Source organism: Somniosus microcephalus, chromosome 17 (assembly GCF_052327205.1).
Source record: "Somniosus microcephalus isolate GS21.2 chromosome 17, FLI_Smic_1.0, whole genome shotgun sequence".
Lineage (NCBI taxonomy): Eukaryota > Metazoa > Chordata > Chondrichthyes > Squaliformes > Somniosidae > Somniosus > Somniosus microcephalus.
Genome location: NC_141003.1, coordinates 93,100,511 through 93,123,764, shown reverse-complemented (window position 1 = coordinate 93,123,764; position 23,254 = coordinate 93,100,511). Strand labels below are relative to the sequence as shown.

The window sequence follows — 23,254 nt, the reverse complement described above, 5'->3', positions numbered from 1 at the left end:
ACGGCACGCTGCGGTACTGCAGGCCTTCCTCCCACTGTTAAGGGGAGGTGCCTGCAACAGCGCGATCCCCGCTCGCGAGTGCCGGCAAATGAGCCCGGCACCAAGGAGAAGTGCCGGGCTCTCGGGAAACAGCCGGCAATGCCGCGGGGGGGGTGGGGGTTAGGAGGCCGGGGACGGAGGTGCTGGCAGGCGGCCGCCCCGCACCTCCACCTTAACTTGCGCCGCTGCCGGCACAGTAAAGCCCCGTGAACCGGGCGCGGGTAGCGAACGGCCAAATATCGCGAACGGGGCACGAATGGGGCGCTGCGCACACCGATGACGTCATCAGTGGCGGCACAACGCAAATGCCTAACGTCACCATTAGCGCCCCTACTGAATATCGCGGGAGACGCTGCCAGTGGCGCTACAGCCACTGACTGCCTCTTTAGGCGCTAACAGGTGGCGCTACTCACCCAATTTCTCCCCCAAACAGTCTGAAAGTGTACAGAGTCCAAATGTAGATCAAGGTCAGCCCTTGGAGAAAAATTCTCTGCAGGCTCAGCCTAGAATGAGTCAAAGTTCTACAACAAGATCTGAAAGTTCTGTTCAAAAAAGAAGGTATCTGTTACGTCCGTGTATAATAAGAAACGGATTGCGGAGAACGGTACAACAGGTGTTTACTCAACGTGGCTCAAACTGCAACTGATCTGTACAGATTACTACTCAGTGCTATATACAGGTGTGGTCACTGCCGGTACTGCAGTATACATGAGCTGCAAAACGTAGTCCCCCGCTTAAAGGTATATACATTACAATTCCTCCCCTTTTAGATTAACAGTACCATAACACTCATTTAACAATTAAATATCAAACTAATTACAATTAACACTTTTAACATGCTACATTAGCTGAAAATAGTCTATTTATATATTCAGTCTTTGGGGAGGCTTCCTGATCCTTTCTGGATAGCACCTTTCCCGAGTGTCTTGCGCTTGGTGCGGAGGCGATTCTGGTCCCCTGTCGTCGGTTGGTTCATCAGCTTCCGATGCTACTATTTCTGGGGTGGATGCTACCTCTACGTCGGGTTCATCACCAGGTACGTATGGGCGAGGCATGGGGTTGACTTGTTCCTGTGACTCTAGGATCTGGTCAGCATGGCGTCTCACGATGCTCTCCCCAACGTCCACTGTGTACATTAGTGGGCCCTGCCGTGTGCATATCGTTCCTGGCTGCCATTTTTCTGTTCGGTAGTCGCAGGCCAAGACTGGTTGCCCTACATTGAAGCTCCTTGTTGGCTTCTCATGGATGTGCTGGAATTGCTTACTCTCAACATCTCTTCGTACGTTTGGTCTGAGCAAATCCAGGCGAGATCTTAACCTTCGGTTAAAGAACATCATGGCTGGGGCCTGGTTGGTGACTGCATGTGTCGCATTCCGGTAGGCGAACAGGAAATTGTCCACCTTGTGCTGCAGCGGAATGTTGTCATTGTACATAGCCTTTATTGCCTTCTTAAAGGTTTGTACAAACCTCTCAGCCAATCCATTTGTGGCTGGATGATACGGGGCGGATGTGTAATGCCTTACCCCATTCTTTTTCAAGAACCTCCGGAACTCTTCGGCCACAAACTGTGGTCTGTTGTCAGAGCAAATCTGTTCTGGCAAGCCATTCCTGGCAAAAATGGTCCGTAGGACTGCAATAGTTTTCTCCGTGGTGGTGGAGGACATTTTGATGACCTCAGGCCATTTCGAGTGCGCATCCACGGCTATTAAAAACACTGAGTCCATGAATGGACCAGCAAAATCAATATGCACCCGTTGCCATGGAGATGAGGGCCACTCCCATGGGTGTAGAGGGGCATGTGCTGGTGCATTTTGGATTTTCTGGCATCCTGAGCAGCTCTTGGTCAGGTCCTCGATTTGTTTATCGATTCCCGGCCACCACACATAAGCCCTGGCTAGGCTTTTCATTTTTACCCCTCCCAGATGACCCTCATGAAGCTCATTGAGCACTCTATCCCTTAACTTGGGTGGAATTACCACTCGCGATCCACACATCAAGGTCCCCCGGCACACTGACAGCTGTTCTCTCCTTGTCGAGAATGCTGGCAACAGTGAATCGCCATGTGCTGGCCATCCCTTCACCGTCAAATCATATACCCGAGACAGTGTCGGGTCATTTCGGGTTTCCTTTTCGATACAAGCGTTAGTTACTGGTAGGTATTCAACTATAGTCGAATGGAATATTTCGACAGGATCCACTGCTGGTGCTTCCTCCGCAGTAGGCAGTGGCAGGCGTGATAGCCCATCAGCATTTCCATGCTGCTTCGTGCACTTATATTCAATCTCATAGTGGTGCGCCCCTAGAAAAAGTGACCATCTTTGTAGTCGTTGCGCACTCATCACCGGAACGCCCTTCTTCGGATTAAAAATGGAGACAAGAGGCTGGTGATCAGTCAGCAAGGTGAATTTCTGCCCGTGCAGATAGTGATTGAACTTTTTCATTCCCCACACCAGGCTGAGTACCTCCCTGTCAATCTGGGCATAGTTACGCTCGGCTGAGGTTAGTGATCGTGACGCAAAGGCTATTGGCCTCTCTGAGCCATCCGAGAATTTGTGCGACAGTACCGCTCCAATGCCGTAGGGTGACGCATCACATGCCAACAGAATTGGTAATGCTGGGTTGTAATAGGCCAATACCTCTTTCGATGTGATTAGTGTTTTGCTCTTCTGGAAAGCTCGTCTACATTCGTCATTCCAATTCCATGGCACCCCAGTTTGCAGTAGGGTGTTCAGTGGGTGTAGTATTGTAGACAAATTTGGCAAGAACTTATGGTAGTAGTTTACCAGCCCGAGGAACGACCTCAGTTGTGAAACATTGTCCGGTGCTGGAGCCTTGACTACTGCCTCAATCTTCTCTGGGGACTTATGTAACCCCTCTTTATCGATAACGTGGCCACAATACGAGATCTGTTTTCTAAAAAACTCACATTTGGGGCGGTTAGCTCGGAGCCCATATTCCTGCAATCTAGTGAGCACCTGCTCCAGTTTGGCAAGGTGATCACAGTCATTTTCGCCCGTGACCAGGATGTCGTCCAAATAACACTGGGTCCCTGGGGTCCCTTGCAGGACTTGTTCCATTGCCCTTTGCCAAATAGCCGGAGCTGATGCTACCCCGAATACCAGCCGGTTGTATTGGTAGAGACCTTTATGGGTGTTGATTGTGAGGTATTTTTTTGATGCTTCTTCTACCTCCATTTGCAGATACGCCTGGACCAGATCAATCTTAGTGAAGCGTTTCCCTCCAGATAGCGAGGCGAAAACATTTTCAATCCGCGGAAGTAGATATTGTACGGTGTGAAGGACCGGGTTCACTGTTACCTTAAAGTCCCCACAGATGCGAACCTTCCTTGGTTCACCAGGCGTGCTGCTCAACGACTTTTTCATCACAGGGACGATGGGTGTAGCCCACTCGCTCCAGTCTACCTTGGACAGTACACCTGAACGTTCCAGACTCTCCAGCTCTGCTTCGACGGCTGGGTGGATCGCATAAGGTACCGGTCTGGAGTAAAAACATTTTGGGCTTGCGTTTTCTTCAATTTTAATCGTTGCTGTCATGCCTTTTAGTGTTCCGAGTCCTTGCTGGAACACTTCTTTCGCGTCAGTTAGGATCTTTGACAGTCGCCCAGGTGTGACGTCATCATTCTTTTTGTCAGCCACAGTCAGTGCCTGTATGGAATGCCAATCCAGTTGTATTTTCCGGATCCATTCACGTCCCAGTAATGGTGGTCCTCCATCTTGCAATACATACAGGTTTAGTTTTGGTGTTTCCTCACCGTTATATATAACGGTCATCCTTATTTTTCCTTTGGGGTAGACTTTTTGCCCCGTGTACGTCTTCAAAATAATTTTTGTGTCTCTCAAGGGTATGTGTGAGAATAGCCGCTCGTAGTCCCGTCGGTTTATGACTGTTAGAGCTGATCCTGTGTCCAATTCCATCTTTACCTGGACTCCTGCTATCTTGAGAGTGACCCAAATGGTTCGGTGATCCTCCGTTGTGAGCACATTATGTAGTTTTAGACAACTCAGTTCCCTGCTTTCGGAATCGTTATCACTCTTTTGTTCGTCTGAACTATTCTCCGTTATCTTATGTACCTCCTTGTACTTCCCTTTGGTCAGTTTCTTATTGCTGGTTTTCTTTCCCGACCTGCAGACTCGTGCTATGTGTCCTACTTTTCCACACTGTCTGCACACTTGTCTTTGAACCAGCAATCATTCTGGTCGTGTGTTGTTCTGCCGCAGCGATAGCACTTCTCTGTTCCATATGACATTCCGTTTGTGCCATATTCTTGCGGTCTCTGTTGTATCTCTGCAGCGCCCCGTGCTGCTGCTTCAGATGATACCGCAATGCTGAAAGCCTTTTCCAGCGTAAGGTCCTTTTCAGACAAAAGCCGTTTCTGGGTTCCCTCTCTTCGAAGCCCACACACAAACCTGTCCCTTACGGTATCTGCCAGTCCCGCTCCAAACTGGCAGTGCTTCGATAGTTTGCGCAGTTCCGTTAAATAATCAGCATTGCTTTCATCCTTATGCTGGTTCCGTTTGTGAAACTTGAACCTTTCTGCTATCAGCAGCGGTATAGGGTTTAAATGTTCCTTTAGTATCGTTATTATGTCTTCAAAACTCTTTTCCATTGGCTTCGTTGGGGTTACTAGATTTCGTAATAAACCATACGTCTTTGCACCCATTAAATGTAACAATACCGACACTTTCTTGTCATCTAACACCTCATTTGCCTTGCAGTACACCTCTATTCGTTCGACATATGTAGTCCAATCTTCGACTTCATTGTCAAATGTGGTGATACTGCCACTCTTCTGCATTTTGGGTGTGGTTTAAAATGGCGTCTCCCAATGGCTTAAAATTGCATCTCCCGCGCTTTCCTTCCTCCCCCGCTGCTGCCGACGCCGCTCCCGGCGGTTCTCGTGGCAATGGTGGCGCCCTGTAGGTTTCGCGCGCTTCTCCTGCACTGCTGCCAACGCCGCTCTCGGCGGTCCTCGTGGCAATGGCGGCGCCTTGCGGGTTTCTGCGCATCTCTCTCTCCCTCTCTCCAACGCTGCTCGGCCCCTGAACACTGGCTGCACCCTGTGCGCTCTGGCGGCGCCTCGCGGGTTTCTGCGCGTCTCTCTCTCCCTCTCTCCGACGCTGCTCGGCCCCTGAACACCGGCTGCGTCCTGTGCGCTCTGCCCTCTCTCTCTATCCCCGTCGACGCTGCTCGGCCCTTTGCTGTGCCGCTCGGTCGGGCTCTAGCCCGCCGCCGTCCGGGAAGGGTCTGCGCACTACCTGTTGCCAGCCCGTTTCGCTGGACCACCTCGACTGGAAAGCCAAGCCTGGCTCTCGACAGCCTCCCCCGCAATTCTCGAGTCTCTGCTGGATGACTGGGCGGTTGCCCGTGGTCGACGCCTGAGTCTCTGGCCTTGACCTCCAATCCACTGATCTCCAGGAACGAATCCCCGGGAGGTGATGCAGAGTTGCAGGTAGGTTCAAACTTGCCTCATCGCCAATGTTACGTCCGTGTATAATAAGAAACGGACTGCGGAGAACGGTACAACAGGTGTTTACTCAACGTGGCTCAAACTGCAACTGATCTGTACAGATTACTACTCAGTGTTATATACAGGTGTTGTCACTGCCGGTACTGCAGTATACATGAGCTGTAAAACATAGTCCCCCCCTTAAAGGTATATACATTACAGTATCCTCTTCCAAACAGAAAACCAGTGGTTTTGGAAACGTAAAATGGGTTCCATTTGAGAAATGTATACCAAGAGTTGTGTACACCATGCAAGTCATGTACAATGATTATTTGCTGTGATTAATTTCTTCAATAAGGAGGTAGAAGTGTAATCGAGCCACCTGGTGGACTACTGATGTCGATAATAATAAAGCCATGTGCAGTACAGTTCTTACCGGACGCCATGTCGTGCTGTTGTATAGGTGCTGTGTCTCAAGATATCATATTTCCATCATTTTCAGCTAAACACTGTCTCAGAGCTCTGTGCACCGCCCCCTTTAAGCAGGCTCTGACCAGCAACAGTGGTTTCAGGACTCAGTGGGCTGGATTTTACTCACCGAGATACGTTGGGGGCGGGACTGCTGCCTTCCGGGTTCTAGTCCCGCCCCCAGCGACGTCTGATGAATAGATGCTATTTTCCCGATTGGCCTTGTTAAGCCCGCCCTGCGGGCTTGCCAGCCAATTAAGGGAAAGCCGGTGTCAGATGATGTCAGCTGATGACGCTTCATCTGCCGGTTTTCTTAAAGGCATATGCACCACAATTGTTTGACAGATGATTTGACAGTGTTTGACAGCATTGAGGTGCTGTCGAACACTGACAATCACGGTCCAGAGGTGAGCTCTTGCACCCAGAATCTCCAATTACTCTCTCCTTAGGATAAAACAGATGGCAGCTGTAGCTGAGATTGCAGAAGCCATCTGTCACTTCTTCTGATGAGATGAGGCTACACAAACACTTCGCAGCTTGTCACCTGCAGAAACATCTAATCACAATAAAAATTACTTTCACAACTTTTCCTTAGCTCTGATACTAACCTGTGTCCCATTGCATCCCTCACACCACTTCTGCACATGCCATCCAAACACCAACATAACAACAGACCCACAGCAGCCTCACTTACACTGGCGGGGTTCCCCGATGTCGGGAAGCCCACAGCAACAGTCGAAAAATTGGAAAAAGCCTCTTAACTGCCTGTTAACAGGCAGTTAAGTGGCTATAATCCTCTTCCCGCCGCTAGGAGTCAGGTTCCTGCACAACTCGGGGACCCGACTCCCGGGAAGATTGGTTGGAGGCGGGTTTGGGACCCGCTCCCATTTTTAGGGATTTTCCCAGCAGTCCTGCCTCCAGACCCGCCTCCTCAGGGCTGCTAAAATCCAGCCTATTATGTAGGGAAGCTAAAACAAAATCCCCGTGTTTCATTTGTTCTAGTCTTGAATACTTCAGGAGTGCACTAAGGGGTTAATTCACACTACAAATATACGGCTGAAAATTCAGTAGCCTTAGCGCCTCATTTGAGGAGCTAGAGGGCCTTGCGCCGGAGTTATGGCCAGTAGTGAAATTCCCTGGGGCCCTAAATCGGCGTTGCTCCGGTAGCGCTGCGCCGGCACCGATGACGTCATCGGTGTGCGCAGCGTCCCGGTTGCCGTGGTAACCCGCCTGAACTCCGAAATTGAGTTGCGGCCGCCTCGCCCGTGGCAGCCGCAACCAGCGTTTTGTCAGAGGTGCCTTACTGCAGTTAGCGCCGGCGCATTAAAGGCCCCGCGGCGGCCGGCCGCTTTCCCGCCGGCCGCCTGCCCGCAGCTCCCTCCCCGGACTTCTTTCCCCCCCCCCCCCCGGAACAGATGCAAGCCCGGCACTTGTCCGAGGTGCCGGGCTCATTTTTAAGCAGATTTGCGCGGGCCGCGGCCGGGTGCAGGCAGCTCCTCCTTAACGGAAGGAGGAGGCCTGCACTTCCCCAGCCTGCCGCACCGCATCGGGTGCCGCAGCGCCGGAATTGCGGCGCGAAACGGCAGTTAGCGCCCTTTTCCAGGCGCTAAGACCCTTCAGTAGCGCCGGCAGCCGTTTGGGCGCGGCGCCACTGAATTTTTGGCGCGCGCAGGGGACTTAGCGCCGGCACTAATTTCCGGCGCTAAAGCCCTGGCTAAGCCAAAACCCAATTTCTAGGCCATAGTGTTGATGCAAAGTGGCTTTGCTTTGGACCAGCACTGCAGTTCCAATGTAAATGCAGCCTGAACCCAGAGGTAGCCTGAACCCAGAGGCAGCCTGAACCCAGAGGTAGCCTGAACCCAGAGGTAGCCTGAACCCAGAGGTAGCCTGAACCCAGAGGCAGCCTGAACCCAGAGGTAGCCTGAACCCAGAGGCAGCCTGAACCCAGAGGCAGCCTGAACCCACAGGCAGCCTGAACCCAGAGGTAGCCTGAACCCAGAGGCAGCCTGAACCCAGAGGTAGTCTGACATGAAAGCAGCAAAAAGAGCCTCATTTCAGAGTCAGTTAAGGTCTTCGCACCTAATTTGCAATTAATTCACTCCTAAACTACAGAGAGACTGCATTAATAATATTTAATGAAAAGGTCACAAAATATATTAGTAAGATGGCACAGACATTAATGGATTTCCAGTATGATTTGGATAAGTTGGGTGATTGGGCAGATGCATGGCAGATGCAGTATAATGTGGATAAATGCGAGGTTATCCACTTTGGTGGCAAAAACAGGAAGGCAGATTATTATCTGAACGGCAATGGATTGGGAGAAGGGGAAGTGCAACGAGACCTGGGTGTCCTTGTGCACCAGTCGCTGAAGGTAAGCATGCAGGTGCAGCAGGCGGTTAAGAAGGCAAATGGTATGTTGGCCTTCGTAGCGAGAGGGTTCGAGTACAGGAACAAGGATGTCTTGCTGCAGTTGTACAGGGCCTTGGTGAGACCACACCTTGAGTATTGTGTGCAGTTTTGGTCGCCTTATCTGAGGAAGGATGTTCTTGCCATGGAGGGAGTGCAGCGAAGATTCACCAGGCTGACACCTGGGATGGCAGGAATGACGTATGAGGAGCGATTGGGTCGATTGGGCTTGTACTCGCTGGAGTTCAGAAGAATGAAACTTATAAAATTCTAACAGGACTAGACAGACTCGATGCAGGAAGGATGTTCCCGATGGCGGGGGAGTCCAGAACCAGGGGTCACAGTCTAAGGATAAGGGGTAAGCCATTTAGGACAGAGATAAGGAGGAATTTCTTCACCAAGAGAGTGGTGAACCTGTGGAATTCTCTACCACAGAAGGCAGTTGAGGCCAATTCATTAAATATATTCAAGAAGGAGTCAGATATATTTCTTAAGGCTAAAGGGAACAAGGGATATGGGGAGAAGCCAGGGACAGGGTACTGAATTTGGATGATCAGCCATGATCTCATTAAATGGCGGAGCAGGCTCGAGGGGCCGAATGGCCTACTCCTGCTCCTATCTTCTATGTTTCTATGTCTATGTTTCTATGGATCAGGTCTATGAATGAACAAGACTATTGTATGTATGCATTCATTTGGGTAAATCTCTGGTTGATAGATTCAGCAGATAAGCAGATTAAAGGTAGAGGGAATAGGAATCAATGTCAGGAAAGGTAGAAAAAATTAAAAGAAAGTGAGATCATTCTGAGGGGCAACTCCAAGGACATATTTGAATACACTGAGACCCATCAGTCCAACAGCGCTGTCTATAGGTGCAGTGACTGTCAGAATAAGAAGGGGACTCAAAAACTGGAAAATTCTTTCTCCTATACAGAATCATAGAATATTTCAATACAGAAATAGGCCATTTCACCCGCTAAATCAATGCCGGTATTTTCTCCATGAACCATCTATCTAGTCCCCCTATTCTGCTCGCTCTTCATACCCTTCAATAATTCTCTTTTCCAAGCAACTCTCTAACTCAATTTTAAAATAATTCTTGGACTCTGCTCCAGCAACATTCTGGGGCAGAGAATTCCACATTCTAACCACCCTCTGAGTAAGTGAAGTTTCTCTAACCTCCATTCTAACTCTTCTTGTGATTATCTTGTTACTGTCTCGCTGAACAATGGAAACACTCTATTTTTAGGCAATTTTTTTGCCAATATTAAGCTAAGAGGAGCTAAGATGAGATAAATCTTATGTTTGTGGTCATTGCATTGGGGCAGTGTGGTGATTATTCCTTGTTTAGTAAAAGTATTGTGATGGTTGTTTGTTAACTGCCTTGGGATATATGTTGTAATCTCATTGGTAGTTGATGATCACATGATGTGTTGTGGCCACCTTAAATTCAGTTCTTTTCCAGCTTTGGTTGGGACTGGATGTGGGAAGATGTGCTGCAGATTTTAAAGTTAATAAAGCCTAGCTTTGGAAGGCAAATCTATTCTTTATTTCAATTTATTAACTTTATGTTAGAATGGAGCGATATCTTCAACCAGAACGATTCAAGGCTGACCCCAATTCTGCTGGAGTGGATGATAAATGGAAACATTGGTATTGTACATTTAAAAACTTTTTGGGCGTGTTGGATCAAGAGTCTCTAAATAAGCTGAATATGCTGATCAACTACATTGCTCCGGATGTATATAAATATATTTTGGACTGTAAAACTTATGGGCCTAGAAATTGGGTATAGCCCCGCCAGCACGTTTGCGCCGAAAATTTTGCGCCCGCCGCGGAGGCAGTTGTGCCCGCCCCATATTCACTTTCAGCGCCCCAAAGCGGAACCGGGCGCTGGTACAGGGTGTGTCCGCCCCGCTTGGGGCGCTGAAAGTGAATTTCAGCGCTCCCGTTCCCGCAGCGCCACCCGATGTGGTGCGGCAGGCTGCTGTACTGCAGGCCTCCCCCTTCTCTTAAGGGGGAGGTGCCTGCAACGGCCGGAGCCCCGAGTGCAAGTGCCGGCAAAAGAGCCCGGCACAACGGAGAAGTGCCGGGCTCCACGGAAACCAGCCGGCAATGCCGCGGGGGGGGGGGTGGAGGAGGCCGGGGAAGGAGGTGCGGGCAGGCGGCCGCCGAAAAAGCGGCCGCCCCGCACCTCCACCTTAACTTGCGCCGCTAAGGCTGCAGTAAGGACCCGGTCTCCTGATGTTGTTAGCGCCCGCCACGGAAGAGGCGGCCGCTACTGAAGATGGGGATCGGCGTGGTTTCGGGCGGTACCGGGGCACTGCGCACACCGATGACGTCATCGGTGCCGGCGCAGCGCTACCGGCTAACGCCGATGTTAGGGCCCACCTAATTTCGGGCGCGACGCAACTTCCGGCGCAACCCACTCTTTCGCCCCTAATTGGGCGCAAACACAACTGAATTTCTAGGCCATGAAGTGGCTATTTCTACATTGGAAAAGATTTTTGTTAAACCAAAGAATGAGGTATTTGCACGTCACCTTCTATCTACCCGTAGGCAGCAGGTGGGAGAATCTTTGGATACTTATTTACAAGCACTTCGGTGCCTTAGTGTTAACTGTAATTATAAGGCCGTGACGGCTGAAGAATATAAGGAAGAATCGGTACGGGATGCTTTTATTAATGGATTACTGTCTAGATCAATTCGTCAGCGGTTGTTAGAAAATAAGACTTTGGATCTTAAAAGTGCTTTTGAGCAAGCTTCTACATTGGATGTGGCTCAGAGAAGTTCGGATTCTTATGCTCTTTTTAATCGGCCTGCGACTATGGTTTCGGCAGTTTCGGATGAAAAGGAATTATGTGGACTTAATGGGAGTGGTTTACTAGATTCTGAAACAGTTTCTACTTCGGCGGCTGTTACCTCTAGGATTCAGAAGTGTTATTTTTGTGGGAATATCCGGCACCCTTGTCTGAAGTGTCCTGCTCGGGAGGCTGTGTGTAGTAAATGCGGCAAGAGAGGTCATTGTGCACGTGTGTGCAAATCATCAGGTTCAATTACCTCCTCCTCTCCTGGTGTGGGAGGGCCCTCCTCCACTACCTCCTCTGTGACTATTCAGCCTTTAGATAGGGCGTTTATTGCATCAATTTCTGCTGCATTTGCTCATGGCCTAAACAAAGCTATAGTTACGGCTCAAGTTAATGGGTTGGAAGTGAAGGCCCTTATAGATACGGGCAGTACTGAGAGTTTTATAAGTCTTCAGTTTGCGAAGGAGAAGCATTTGAAAATTTCGCCTGTTACGTATCAGGTGTGTATGGCTCAGACGACCCTTACTTCACAAATAGCTGGTTGTTGCTTTGTGAAAATGATTCTTCTAGGTAATACGTATACTGATATACGCCTATCTGTTTTGCCTAATCTCTGTGCGGATATTTTGATTGGACATGATGTGCTTCAGTTACACGAGTCTCTTAGTCTTTCATTTGGAGGGACTAAGCCACCTTTATCTATTTGTGGATTAACCTCTTTATCTATTTCTCCATTATCACTTTTTTCCAATTTGATGTCGGATTGTAAGCCAATTGCTACCAAGTCAAGAAGATATAGTAGTCAGGATAGAGAATTTATTAATTCTGAAGTTCAACGTCTCTTATTGGAAGGAATCATTGAACCTAGTTGTTCGCCTTGGCGAGCACAGGTAGTTGTCACGACTAACGAGAGACACAAGAAACGAATGGTGATAGACTATTCCCAAACTATTAATAGGTATACTCAATTAGATGCGTACCCTTTGCCTAAGATTGATGAGCTTATCAACAAAGTATCTCAGTATAAGGTTTTTAGCACTATTGATTTAAAGAGTGCTTATCATCAGATTCCTATTGTTAAGAAGGATCAACCATATACGGCCTTTGAGGCTGGTGGAAAGCTGAGGTGCTGCAAACACTGACAAGCACTGCACAGAGGTGCAGGGCTGCACCCAGCCTCTCCCATGACTCTCTCCATATGCTTATGGAGGGAGTCAGAGCACGCAAGGAGGTCCTCTTCCCTTCCCATGGGCAGAAGAGACCTCCCCAGGAGTTCAACGCAGATTGCACAGGAGGACATAAGCAAGGATGTTGTTAGGAGGACCAGGCTAAAGTGGTGCAAACCTTTCAATGATCTCAGTAGATCACAAAACGTTACTGCAAAACCACACTCAATCTCATCCTGCTGTGGCACTCATCACATCCCCATCACTCTGCCTTCCCTACCCTACTCCTGTATATCCTTACTCACACCAACCTACCTTGCACCTCCATCCATCCCTCTCTATCTATATTATCACATTCCCATCTAACTAGCCACCCCTCACACTCACCCCCATCCTAGTGCAATCTTACCAATTAACAACACACAAGGTTAGGTACTTGGGTGTTTTATGCAATGATCATGTAATGTTTCTGTTAATGTGATGTCAAACATTGAAACCTTTATTTTCAAGACTTTGCACTCTTGGACAGATTTGTGTGCTCCTTTGGAAGTGGCTTAGTGAGTTGCAGTGAATGGTGAGACATAACGGAACCCCCCCGAAATGGCGATGAGTGTGAAAGGAATGGCTTGGGCATTGTAAGGATGCTTTATGGTGTTGATGTGGGCTGATGCCAATGTGCCAATGACTGTGGTGCGTGAAGTTAACTAAATCTGGCCATGATGAGGTGATTCCTGGCCTCACGGGCAGCAATGTGGTCGTGTACTGGTGGCATTGGGACTACCGGCTCCTCCAGGTCTTCATCATCCTCATCTTCAAACTCATGCTCCTCCTCTTCTGAAGAGGCTGTGCGCGCTGCACCTTGTCCCTCATGCAGCGCAAATCCTTGCTGCTGTGCTAAGTTTTGCAGGGCGCAGCAGACCACTACGATTCTGGAGACCCTGGTTGGTGCGTATTGAAGGGTTCCCCCAGATCTGTCCAGGCATCTGAAATGCATTTTAAGTAACGCTATTGTCTGCTCTTTGACACTTCTGGTGGAGATGAGGCTTTGATTGTAATGTTCCTCAACCTCATTTGTTGGCCTCCCTAAAGGTGTCATGAGCCACGTCTTTAGTGGATAGCCCTTGTCTCCAAGCAGCCAGCTGATATTTGGAGGTGCGAAGAGCTGAGAGATGGTGGACTGGTGCAGGATGTAAGAGTCATGGCAGCTGCCAGGGAACATGGCGCACACATGGATGATGATCTTCCTATGGTGGCAGACCAGCTGCACATTGAGGGAGTGGAAGCCCTTGTGGTTGACAAAGACTGCTAGGTTCTGATGGGGTGCCTGATGACCACATGTGTGCAGTCGATGACACCCTGCTCTCATGGGAATCCAGCCAGAGCCACAAAACCGAGCGCACGCTCGGCAACACTGGCTTCATCAGTGGCAAAGTTAATATAATTGGCGGACTTGTCAAAGAGGGCATTGGTGACCTGTGTGATGCATCTGTGGGTGGCCGACTGCAAGATGCCACAAATGTCTGCTGCAGATGCCTGGAAGGAGCCTGAAGCAAAGAAGTTGAGGGCAAGGGTGACTTTGACAGCTACTGGTAAGGGGTCCTCTGGGCTGCAGCTCTTGCTCCAGCAATCTGCAAATGTCCGCCACGACCTGGCGTGATAGCATGAGCCTCCTGAAGCAATGCTGCTTAGTCATGTTGACGAAGCTCATCCTCTGCATGTAAACCCTGTGTCGGGGGTATCGCCTCTGGCGCAGTCCAGCCCTACGCTGATGCCCTCTGCAGCATCAGGCGGTTGAGGAGAAGGTTGGCGCTCTTGTTATTGCTGCTGCTGGTGTGGCTGGTTCTGCTGGTTTTGGAGCTGATCGTGGTGGGATTCTGAGGACCAAGGTGAGAGAGTATAAACTGTACCCATTCTGATGTAATAGATGGCAGGTGAAGGTGAGATGACAGAAGCAAATCTGTCAATAGTGAGAAATGAATTCCAATGAGGTGGCACTGGAGAGAAAGTTGGCTCCAAACACTTGGCAAGCTGCATAAAGCTCAATCTGTCTTCCAAATGCAGTTAGCAACAGTTTCTGAGATTGCAAAGTGAACAGCTGTGAGATGGGAGCTTTTATACAACTTTTGCAGCTGTCAGGTAATCAGATAATTCAATGCTGAATCCACTCACGACATGCTGAGCTGACGTGCTCTCCGAGCAGTGGGGAAGCCGTGGGGGAACACGTAAAATTGAAAGGTAAGCTTAAAATATTATTTAAGTGCCTCTTAACAATCTCTTAATTGCCTCCCCCACCACTTGGAAATCGTAACATCGCCCGTCTCTGCCCTTGCCTCAGCTCATTCACTGCTGAAACCCTCATCCATGCCTTTGTTACCTCTAGACATGACTATTCCAATGCAATCCTGGCTGGCCTCCCAACATTCCACCCTACGTAAACTTGAGGTAATCCAAAACTCAGCTGTCTGTGTCCTAACTCACGTCAAGTCCCGTTCGCCCATCACCCCTGTGCTCGCTGACCTACATTGGCTCCCGGTTAAGCAGCGCCTTGATTTCAAAATTCTCACCCTTGTTTTCAAATCCCTCCATGGCCTCGCTCCTTCCTATCTCTGTAATCTCCTTCAGCCCCACAACCCTCCGCGATATCTGCGCTCCTCTAATTCTGTCCTCTTGAGCATCCCTGATTATAATTGCTCAACCATTGCTGGCCGTGCCTTCTGTTGCCTAGGCCCTAAGCTCTGGAATTCCCTCCCTAAACCTCTCCGCCTCGCTACCTCTCTTTCCTCCTTTAAGACGCTCCTTAAAACCCACATCTTTGACCATGCTTTTGGTCATTTGCCCTAATTTATCCTTATGTGGATCGGTGTCAAATTTTTTGTCTTAAAATACTCCTGTGAAGCGCCTTGGGACGTTTTGCTATGTTAAAGGCGCTATATAAATAAAAGTTGTTGTTGTTGGTGGTGTCAGGCTTGTTCAGTGATGACAGACCCGACATCTGGGAGACTAGCATGGAGGTGGGTTGACAGCGAGTTCCTTAACTACTGTCAGAAAAAAAAATTTCCCACCTGACCCGCCACCAAATGCGCCTGCTGACTCCCTGAAAAATTCCCCTCACTGAGTTATTCTGAAGTGTAGGTGAATGGAACAACTGGTATGTACATGGCGAGACCGCCAAACAACAATGTGATGAATGACCAGTTGATCTGCTTTAGGTGGTATTGGTTGGAGAAAGAAAGAGTTGCATTTCTATAGCGCCTTTCATGACCACTGGACAGCCCAAAGCGCTTCACAGCCAATGAAGTACTTCCTGAAGTGTAGTCACTGTTGTAATGCAGAAAACGCCACAGCCAATTTGTGCACAGCAAGCTCCCACAAACAGCAATGTGATAATGACCAGATAATCAGTTTTAATGATGTTGGTTGAGGGATAGATATTGGCCAGGACACCGAGGAGAACTCCCCTGCTTTTCTTCGAAATAGTGCCGTGGGATCTTTTATACCCACCTGAGAGGGCAGACGAGACCTCGGTTTAACATCTCATCTGAAAGACGGCACCTCTGACCGTGCAGCACTCCCTCAGTACTGCACTGGAGTGTCAGCTTAGAATTTTGTGCTCAAGTCTCTGGAGTGGGACTTGAACCCACAACCTTCTGACTCAGAGGCGAGAGTGCTGCCCACTGAGCCACAGCTGACACACACGTGGAAATGTGGAACAAGGGGAAATGTTGGTACAGGGCAGCAAGAGAAGTCCCTGCTCTTCTTTGAATAGTGCCATGGGAGCTTTAACATCCACCTGAGTTCACGTGCAACATTCACTCCCTAACACATCAAAGTTACTGCTGGAACATATTAAGATAATTAAAATGTACAAGTGTCTGCACTTGAAACATAAACTTGTCTGTTCTCTCCACAGAGCCTGACTAAGCTGCCTGTTTCCAGCACTTTCTGTTTTTGTTTCAGATTTCCAGCACCCGCAGCATTTTATTTAATTAAACTATACTGCCACCTTTCCAAATGATGTTGCGAATAGACAATAGATAATATTAACGATTTAGACTTTAATCAAAATCACAATTTCTAAATTTGCGGACAACACCAAATTGAGAGGGATACTCAATACTGAGGAGGACTGAAACAAATTACAAGAAGACAATAAACTTGCAGAATGGGCATACAATTGGCAAACGAATTTCAACTTATTCAACAATGAATAAGTGTGAGATATTAGTAAGAAAAATAGGGAGGTCACATATTACTTAAAAAATAAGAATCTAAATGGGTTAGAAGAGCAAAGAGATCTGAGAGTACAAAAACACAAATCACTAAAAGTAGCGACGCAGGTTAATAAGGCCATTAAAAAAGTAACCCAAGCACTAGGGTTTATTTCTAGAGGGCTAGAATTGAAAAGTAGAGAAGTTATGCTAATCTTGTATTGAACCGTGGTTAGGCCACACTTAGAGTACTGCATACAATTCTGGTTGCCATATTATAAAAAGGCTATAGAGGCACTGTAGAGGGTGCAAAAAAGATTTACAAGGCTGATACCAGAACTGCGAGGTTGTGCCTATCAGGAAAAGATTAAGAGGCTGGGTCTCTTTCTTTCTTTCTTTTCTCTTGAAAAGAGAAGGCTGAGGGGTGACCTAATGGAGGTCTTTAAAATTATGAAATGATTTGATAGAGTGGCTACAGAGAGCTTGGTTTTGCCGGGTCCCACACACATGGTGCCCGGAAGGTCGGGTTTCCCAGAGTAATTCCACAGCGTATGTGCGATGTGAAGGGCGGGTTCCCTGCCCAGAGGTCAGCCTGGTTGACAGGTTGACTTCCAGTCGTGCAGGGAACTTGGATAAGGAGGCCGCAGCAAGTAGGTGCTGGGCCCAGGATGGGTGGGGGGGGGGGGGCGGGGTGGTGTGGTCCGAACCCCGACCCCGGGGACAAATTGCAATCTCCAGAGGGTGGGAGTGGTGGTGTTCCAGGCCCGGGGGTGGTCCGATCCCAGGGGGGACCGAACACCAACTCTGGGGAGGGCCAGACTGATGGTGGGGGAGCTTGAGGGGCCGGGAGGAAGCACTCCTGCTCCACCCGGCCCACCAGGATTGCTCCCCAAGCTCAGGCTGCCTCGTTGCAGCTACTGGGAATTCCGAGCCCCGGGATCCCTGGTTGCCTGCAGTAAAACCGGCAAAGCAGGTTAAAGGAGAGGTTTCAGGCCTCATTATAATATGAAAATTGCCAACCTGCCTCCTGGCAGCGTGTTGGCTGCCCTCCCCCCCCCCGCCCCCACTGTCCCGCCTGAGCGAAAGGTAAAAGTGGGCAGGTTGGGCACAACTTTCACTTCCCCTCACACCTCCAGCCCACCCATTCTTACCTCAGAAAATTCATGCCAGAGCGAGTGTTTCCACTTGTGGGGAAGAGTAAAACTAGAGGCCATCAATGTAAGATAGTCACCAAGAAATTAAATAGGGAATTCAGAAGAAACTTCTTTACTCAGAGAGTAGTTAGAATGTGGAACTCGCTACCACAGGGAGTGGTTGAGGCGAATAGTATCGATGCATTTAAGGGGAGGCTGGATAAGCATCTGAAGGAAGAATGGAACTATGCTGATGGAGTTAGATGAGGAAGGACGAGAGGAGGCTCGAGTGGAGCATAAACGCCAGTATGGGCTGGTTGGGCCGAATGGCCTGTTTCTGTGCTGTATATTCCATGTAATCTACTCAGAATCCACAGATGTTCCGATGAACATTCATCTAGAAATTTACGCATGGTACCTTGAACACCGTGCGCTTGGTTGAGAATCTGATCTACAAACCAATAATTTCTTAATATTTTAAGAAAATATAACATTGTTGAGGAGATACTTAGATCAATGCAAAGCATTGTGGATTTTCTTTTAGCGAATTGTTTGGCTATGGCTCTGTTTCTCATATGAACAGCCTGCTTAATTTTTTTTGCAGTTTGACAAGACGTTGTCAGTGCGTATCAACCCACTCTGCCCTTTCACCTTTGCTACACAATCTGTGCCATTCTTCTTTCCATCCATACTTCTACAACTCTAACAACTGGTGCAACAAGTGGGTCATCTTCCACGTGCCATGCAGCTTCACCAAGAAGATATCTTGAGAAAAATTTTCTGCTGGAATTAGCGGGTTGATTTTAAATGTTGCTGCCGGGTGGGAAATAGGCGGCAGCCAGTCTTCCGCCCTGCCCGAACTCCAAGCCAAGGGAAAGGAAAATCAGATGGGGTGTAAAACGGGTGGCAGCGGTTCTTAGCAAAATTCTCTTGTGTGCTGTTTTAGTGAGGCATTAGCCTGTTAAAGGTAAGCAGGTTAATAACTTAGTTCATATAGGGATGAAGGAATGTCATCCAAATAGATTTAAATTAATTGGTAGGAGGTTTAGAGGGGATTTGTGGGGAAATTTCTTCACCCAGAGGGTGGTGAGGGTCTGAAACTCACTGCCTGAAAGGGTGGTAGAGGCAGAAACCCTCACCACATTTAAAAAGTGCTTGGATGTGCATGTGAAGTGTCGTAACCTACAGGGCTACGGACCAAGAGCTGGAAAGTGGGATTAGGCTGGAGAGCTCTTTGTTGGCCGGCGCGGACACGATGGGCCGAAATGGCCTCCTTCCGTGCTGTAAATTTCTATGATTCTAAATGTATTAAACACTTGTATGCAAATGTAGCAAAAACTGAAACTAATCTTCAATGGGACATGTCCTTGGAAGTGAAAGGTCACACAGCAAAAAGCATTGGGAACAGCTAAACATGTTCAATCTTACTTCTGTGCGAGTCAAAAGTATTCCAATTTACATATATTAAAAAATGAAAGGGTAGATGTACTAACATGCAAGGTGAACCTGTTCACCCTGCATCACTCTCTCCAGTACAAAAAAAACTGCAAGGGGCTGAAACAGTGCCAGACCTAAAGAGCTAAATAGGAAGTCATTTTTCTGAATGATATGTATAAGTTCCATCTGCGGCTGTGAAAACTACAGATGGGGATTGCAAGTTTGATGGGAACTTCTGTTGTTTTTTTTCCCAAAGATGAATATATTTTTAGGAGGGAAGCATCATTACAAAATGTTCACAATTGAAAAATGTCTTTAAAAAGACTGAGCATGCATTATCCACCAGTGTAAGTTTCCAGATTCAATCATTTCTTTGCACCATATTCAACTCATACACTAATAATATACCAGCAAACATTAGCCTCAAGATGGCTTGTGCACGCCTCCATGATCTGCTACACATTTGAATTCTTCCCACAATTTATTGCGCTAATTTTGGTGTTGCACTATTCCAAGTGGAATCAGTTGTTTTTCTGCTGCATCTTATTTTCCCAAAGGAATGCCTTGTCTGTCAATCACTTTGTCCCCAATGCAAATACGCTGAGTTGTTAAACTACAGTATTACCTGCTCCATTGAGATGTTTTTGTAAATCACAGTTTGATTCCATTCTGGGTTGAGGCTTTTGTGCACATGCTTCGTTCTGCGCTTGTTCTCTACGCTGTTGTAAAACAACGTATTATTAAATAAATCAGATGCTAGGAATTAGATATGTTGTATTTAAAGACAAAAACTATCATAGAAATAAGATATACATGTCTGCATTTTCAGTTTTTTTGAGAATAGTTTCGTGCTGAGCTTTGCTCGCCCAACTCCACTTTAAATAAAATGTATGAGAGAATCAGCTCCTTACGCTATTGCTAGTGTTTAAATTCAAAGTTCTAGTACAGCACCTTGGGATGTTTTCCTACATTAAAGGTTGTTGAAAAGGACAATGAGACATCTGCCAATACATTCTAATTGCACAAATAGCTCAAAAGAGAACCTTATCTTCAGCACAAAGTTCTGGTAAACTACAGTATAACATGTCTGTGCATTTACCCCCTCCTCATGAACAATATAAATTGGAGACTATATGGAAAATCTACACTTGTCTTGGGCCGCAGCAACAGAGGGTAATAATCCTTGACCTTACACATATGCAATTCTGCTTAATTTTCACGTGAAAGATATGATCCCTTTCTAAATAGAACTAGTTGAAAAGGATATATTAAGATAGTTTCTGTACAAAGCTTGGTCACTGATCAGTGGATTTCCAATAGGTTGTTGATAAATTATTTTGTTTCTCTTTAGGCTGATGTAATTATGTTTAAGAATTCCTCACTTTACTATGGTGATGGCTCCCAGACCAGCCATGATCTCACTGAATGCTGGAACAGGCTCGAGGGGCTCAATGGCCCACTCCTGCTCCTATGTTCCTCAATGCTTTTAACAAAACATCCCAGAGAAAATTCCTGTCTACCATTATGTCACATGTATTATGTCACTACAGCTAAAGGAAGTTACCAATGCAGATATACTGAGGCTTCAATGGAGCGAATTGTCCTATGGCACTGCTGTCCCATTGCTGTGCATTTTGTGTGACAGAACATGTATCTGATCATCAGAGCTAAGGTGCTGGCAGTATTTTCCCAGAAGCAGTTTGTGAAATTAAAGGGTAACTCAATTCTTGCTGCTCGTGTGAACCTTTTAGCACCTGGCTCAGCAAGCACTGCAGAAAGCTGTGAGCAGATCGCCTGTTCCCTCATCCTGTAAGTCAAGGCTTGGTACAGCAATGTCTTATAATGGATCGGAAAAAGAGATATATGATGATCACTGCATAATTTTCATCACTGTTTTAATCTCTCCCATCTCCTTTTTACGCTCACAAAGACTGTGGGTATGAAAGAAACAGGCTTGAATTTCACTTAACTGGGTGAGAATGTAACCAAAAATCTGCTGTCATTTGTAGACACAATAGAATGAGATCACTGCCAACACTCTCTCCATTCAAACATCCAACCGGAAATAGTAATGTGTACTGTACCTGTCTTGAAATTAATTTACAATTTAACGGCTCTATTCGATTAATAAATGAGTCTTGGGAGAAACTCCACATCGAAATAATTTTTTTTTTGTAAAATATGCTTTAACCCAGATTATTTCAGTTTTCCTTAAGCATTTCTGTTAAAAACTGAGAATGCAGAGACCTCAATATTTTTAAACCGATTAAATTTTTACCCTCACCAAAAATGCTTCTGTTCAAATGCATATCTGCTAAAGAAAGCCGGCTAAAGCAAAATGTTAATATCAATATCCATGTTCTTGGCCTGCACTCAGATTAATGATTAATCTATCTTTTGGATATTCAAGCTCTGCCATAATATTTATTAGAATTTAATTTTACATTTATAAGGAATAAATATAAACCCATGTAACGTTATATTGATATAATAATTGCGTTTCCTTCTGTCCTCAGCCCAAGAATCACTGACTGCTACACCATCTGGACATACAAGGTGTATGACAGTGGGTCGCATTATACCCATGGGGTAGCTGTAAACAGTGAAATGGGAGAGTTGATGACACATCAATGGGGTTGGTCTTCAACATTTGATGCATATGAATTCATGAGCAAAGTGATAGGAGATTAATACTAGTACTCTATTGGCTAGCTTGTTAGTGTAAAGGTTACGAAACTCGCTTTGAGTTAGAGAACTGTCTAAGAGGGCACTGAACAGACACGAATCATAATCCCACCCCTCCGGAAGCAAGGCAAGATTGGAAGGCTGGTGGTTCAACTCTGATGAGCTGGATTAAGAGCAGTGTTAGCAAAGTACTGGGACCAGTTTAGCTCCCATCTTCTAAGTCAGAAGACTTAGAATAAAACATGAAGGGAATAGCATGAAAATGAGAATCGAAGGGGCCCGATACCTGCAGGCTTATGATCCGAGTTTAAATGCCAGGATTTGCCTGTTGGTGACCTCTGGTACTGACTCCGCCAAAGATTTCAGGGTTAGCGGGAAAATCATTTCATTTGCAAAATCTGGGCAGGTAACTGCAGCACTAGGGCTGCGCGTAATCGTGGAGTTCTGGGGAACCCTAACGTAGGGCGCCCAGTCGGGGTCAGAGTGTGGGAGTTGATGGGTCCCCTCTCTTCGGAAATAAAATGGAAGTGCCCCTTCTGCCTCTCTGTAAGGGTGCTGAAATGGCCTCCAAAAATGTACAAAATCTTCAGGGGTCCAGTCTGCGATCAAGACCTGGACCCGAGGTGGGTTTCGCTCCGCCATTGGATGAGTCAATGCACTTGGTGTACCAGCCTGCAGATCTCCAGCCAGCCTGGGGATGCAGGAACTCATGGGCTAGGAGTTCCGGTCCCCCCTTAGTCAAGCCCCTTATATGCTGCTGACTTTGTATGGGAAAGTGGAAGCTCTGTCCCTTGCAAGGCCAAGTGGAAACACATGGATAAGGCTGGAGCCCTGTCTATCCAAGTCCCCGCGATTCCTGCGACCCTCCTGCTACCGTCCTGCTGGAGATACGGTGGGAGTGTGCCAGAACGGCCACAGATTTCTGGCTCCAATCATTTTATACTGCTGCTGATAAGATTCCAGTTAACATCCAATAGATAGAAAATAAGTTTATTATTAAATGTCACATCGACTACTTTAAAAAGCTTTGTAAATTAGTGGGTGTGAATAAAATCTATTTTTTCAGTTTGTTAATCTGTTATATTTCATTGAAATGAGTGGATACCCAAATCCTATCATTTACATTTTGAAGACATCAAATAAAAATGTCAATGCTCCTTCTGAATATTAGATGCAGTTACTTATATTATCCTGTTCACAAATGTTAGCAAAACAGTAGATGGAGAACATTATTTTATACTCACATCAACACTTTCACAGAGATTAGTGAATGGAGCAAAATATGCTGGCGTAAAGTGTTTGGCCAATTGTCTGCTGGACTAACAAGCATGAAAACCTATGGAGGCCATATGTCTGACATTGGAAAACTTAATCTATATTGCCCTGCATCAAGTATGGATAACACTGGGCTATTATTGGCGGACATTGGGCGGACA

The 23,254-nt window shown here is 47.1% G+C and overlaps 1 protein-coding gene across 8 annotated transcripts in view; it reads right to left on the bottom strand.

Moving 5' to 3' along the window:
* The window catches only part of LOC147105924 (protein piccolo-like), a 917,910-nt gene that overhangs the window by 233,924 nt on the left and 660,732 nt on the right, over positions 1-23,254 (bottom strand). For 6 of the 8 annotated variants that reach the window (XM_086010851.1, XM_086010854.1, XM_086010852.1 and 3 more), the window contains one exon: positions 19,759-19,852. The exons of 1 other annotated variant lie outside the window; for it this stretch is intronic. In XM_086010851.1, the coding sequence (XP_085866977.1) occupies positions 19,759-19,852 (94 nt within the window). Of the gene's footprint in view, positions 1-19,758; positions 19,853-23,254 lie in introns of those variants that run through there. One more of the 8 variants, XM_086010857.1, reaches the window with a different exon arrangement.